Raw genomic sequence first — 1,101 nt, 5'->3', positions numbered from 1 at the left:
TTGCCGGTAAATATCAACATCAACATATTTGCAAAATTATCGGTGTTCTTGTATTTGCGATATTTGATAGATACATTTTTGGTTCAGGTAGAATTGAGCTGTTGTAGCGCAAAATGGACCTTGAAGATGAAGAACTATTCATGTTTAATCTTATTTTGATTTTACGAAACCGTAACCTTCCCGAAGATGAAAATCAGGGTAATAATCGTGTTTTTCTATAGAAATAGAGCTATGGGCTATGGTGGTACAGGTTAGGTCGAAAAGTTCACTTATTAGCATTTTTGAATGTTGCAGGTCGGCCTTTCCCCTTGGTGGACATTGAATGGTGGTGGAGGTTGGGTGATCCTATGTTCAAAACACACTTCAGAATGTCACGCATCACATATGAGGTAAATTTTTATTCTTCCATTTTTCCATCATTGTTTGTTGCAACTTTTGCGTTACTTCTATTTAAGAACCTCCTTATTTTGTTCTGCAGACTTTAGTAGTTGTTGTGGGCCGCCACATGAGGGAGACAAATCGTTTGGACTACCCAGGCATGTATGTTGATAAGTCGCTGATGATGACACTGTGGATACTCGCTACTCCTGACAGTTTTCGTTCTGTAGGAGTTAACTTTGGTCTTGCCAAGGGTTCAGTACATAATCAATTTAAGACAATTATTGCTGTCCTTCAAGAAATAAGTGGGCGTTACATTCGCTGGCCCTCTAACCAGGAAATGGCCAGCATTGCCAGAAATTTTGAAACAAAGTATGGCTATCCCAGTGTTGTAGGATGTGTGGATGGGTGCCATATATATATATAACTGCCCCTGTAGAGCAGCCACAAAGATATATAAACAGGCATCACAGTTACTCCGTAATTCTTCAAGGGACCTGTGATGACCAACTGCTGTTCAGAGATGTTTTCCTTGGCCAGCCAGGCTCTGTTGGCGATAATAGGACCTTCCGAAGAAGTCCATTAGGATAACATTTGCTGCGCAATTAAAACTTCCTTAGAGAGTACCACATTTTGGGAGACGGTGCTTACACCCTCACTGACAAAGTATGATTTCACATTTCTCTTAAATGCTGTCCAATTGTCCAAAGCTACAGTCTGCAT

General features: G+C 40.4%; 1 protein-coding gene across 1 annotated transcript; it reads left to right on the top strand.

The window, feature by feature from the left end:
• Positions 1 to 82: 82 nt before the first annotated feature.
• LOC127750859 (uncharacterized) lies at positions 83 to 861 on the top strand. The gene is made up of 3 exons (XM_052273466.1): positions 83 to 198; positions 295 to 389; positions 479 to 861. The coding sequence occupies exons 1-3, from the start codon at positions 114 to 116 to the stop codon at positions 803 to 805; spliced, it is 507 nt and encodes a 168-aa protein (XP_052129426.1). The 5' UTR covers positions 83 to 113; the 3' UTR covers positions 806 to 861.
• The last annotated feature ends 240 nt before the right edge of the window (positions 862 to 1,101 follow it).

Source organism: Frankliniella occidentalis, unplaced genomic scaffold (genome assembly GCF_000697945.3).
Source record: "Frankliniella occidentalis isolate FOCC.00 unplaced genomic scaffold, Focc_3.1 Scaffold274, whole genome shotgun sequence".
Classification (NCBI taxonomy): Eukaryota; Metazoa; Arthropoda; class Insecta; order Thysanoptera; family Thripidae; genus Frankliniella; species Frankliniella occidentalis.
Note: the sequence above shows the minus strand (reverse complement) of the source record. Positions and strands in the feature narration are given on the sequence as shown.

Excerpts from the sequence above, each read along its gene's own strand:
- LOC127750859 (XM_052273466.1), top strand. The coding sequence starts at position 114 with ATGGACCTTGAAGATGAAGAACTATTCATGTTTAATCTTATTTTGATT. Across the intron at positions 199-294 it reads TCCCGAAGATGAAAATCAGG|GTCGGCCTTTCCCCTTGGTG; the intron begins GTAATAATCGTG and ends TGAATGTTGCAG. Across the intron at positions 390-478 it reads TGTCACGCATCACATATGAG|ACTTTAGTAGTTGTTGTGGG; the intron begins GTAAATTTTTAT and ends TTTGTTCTGCAG.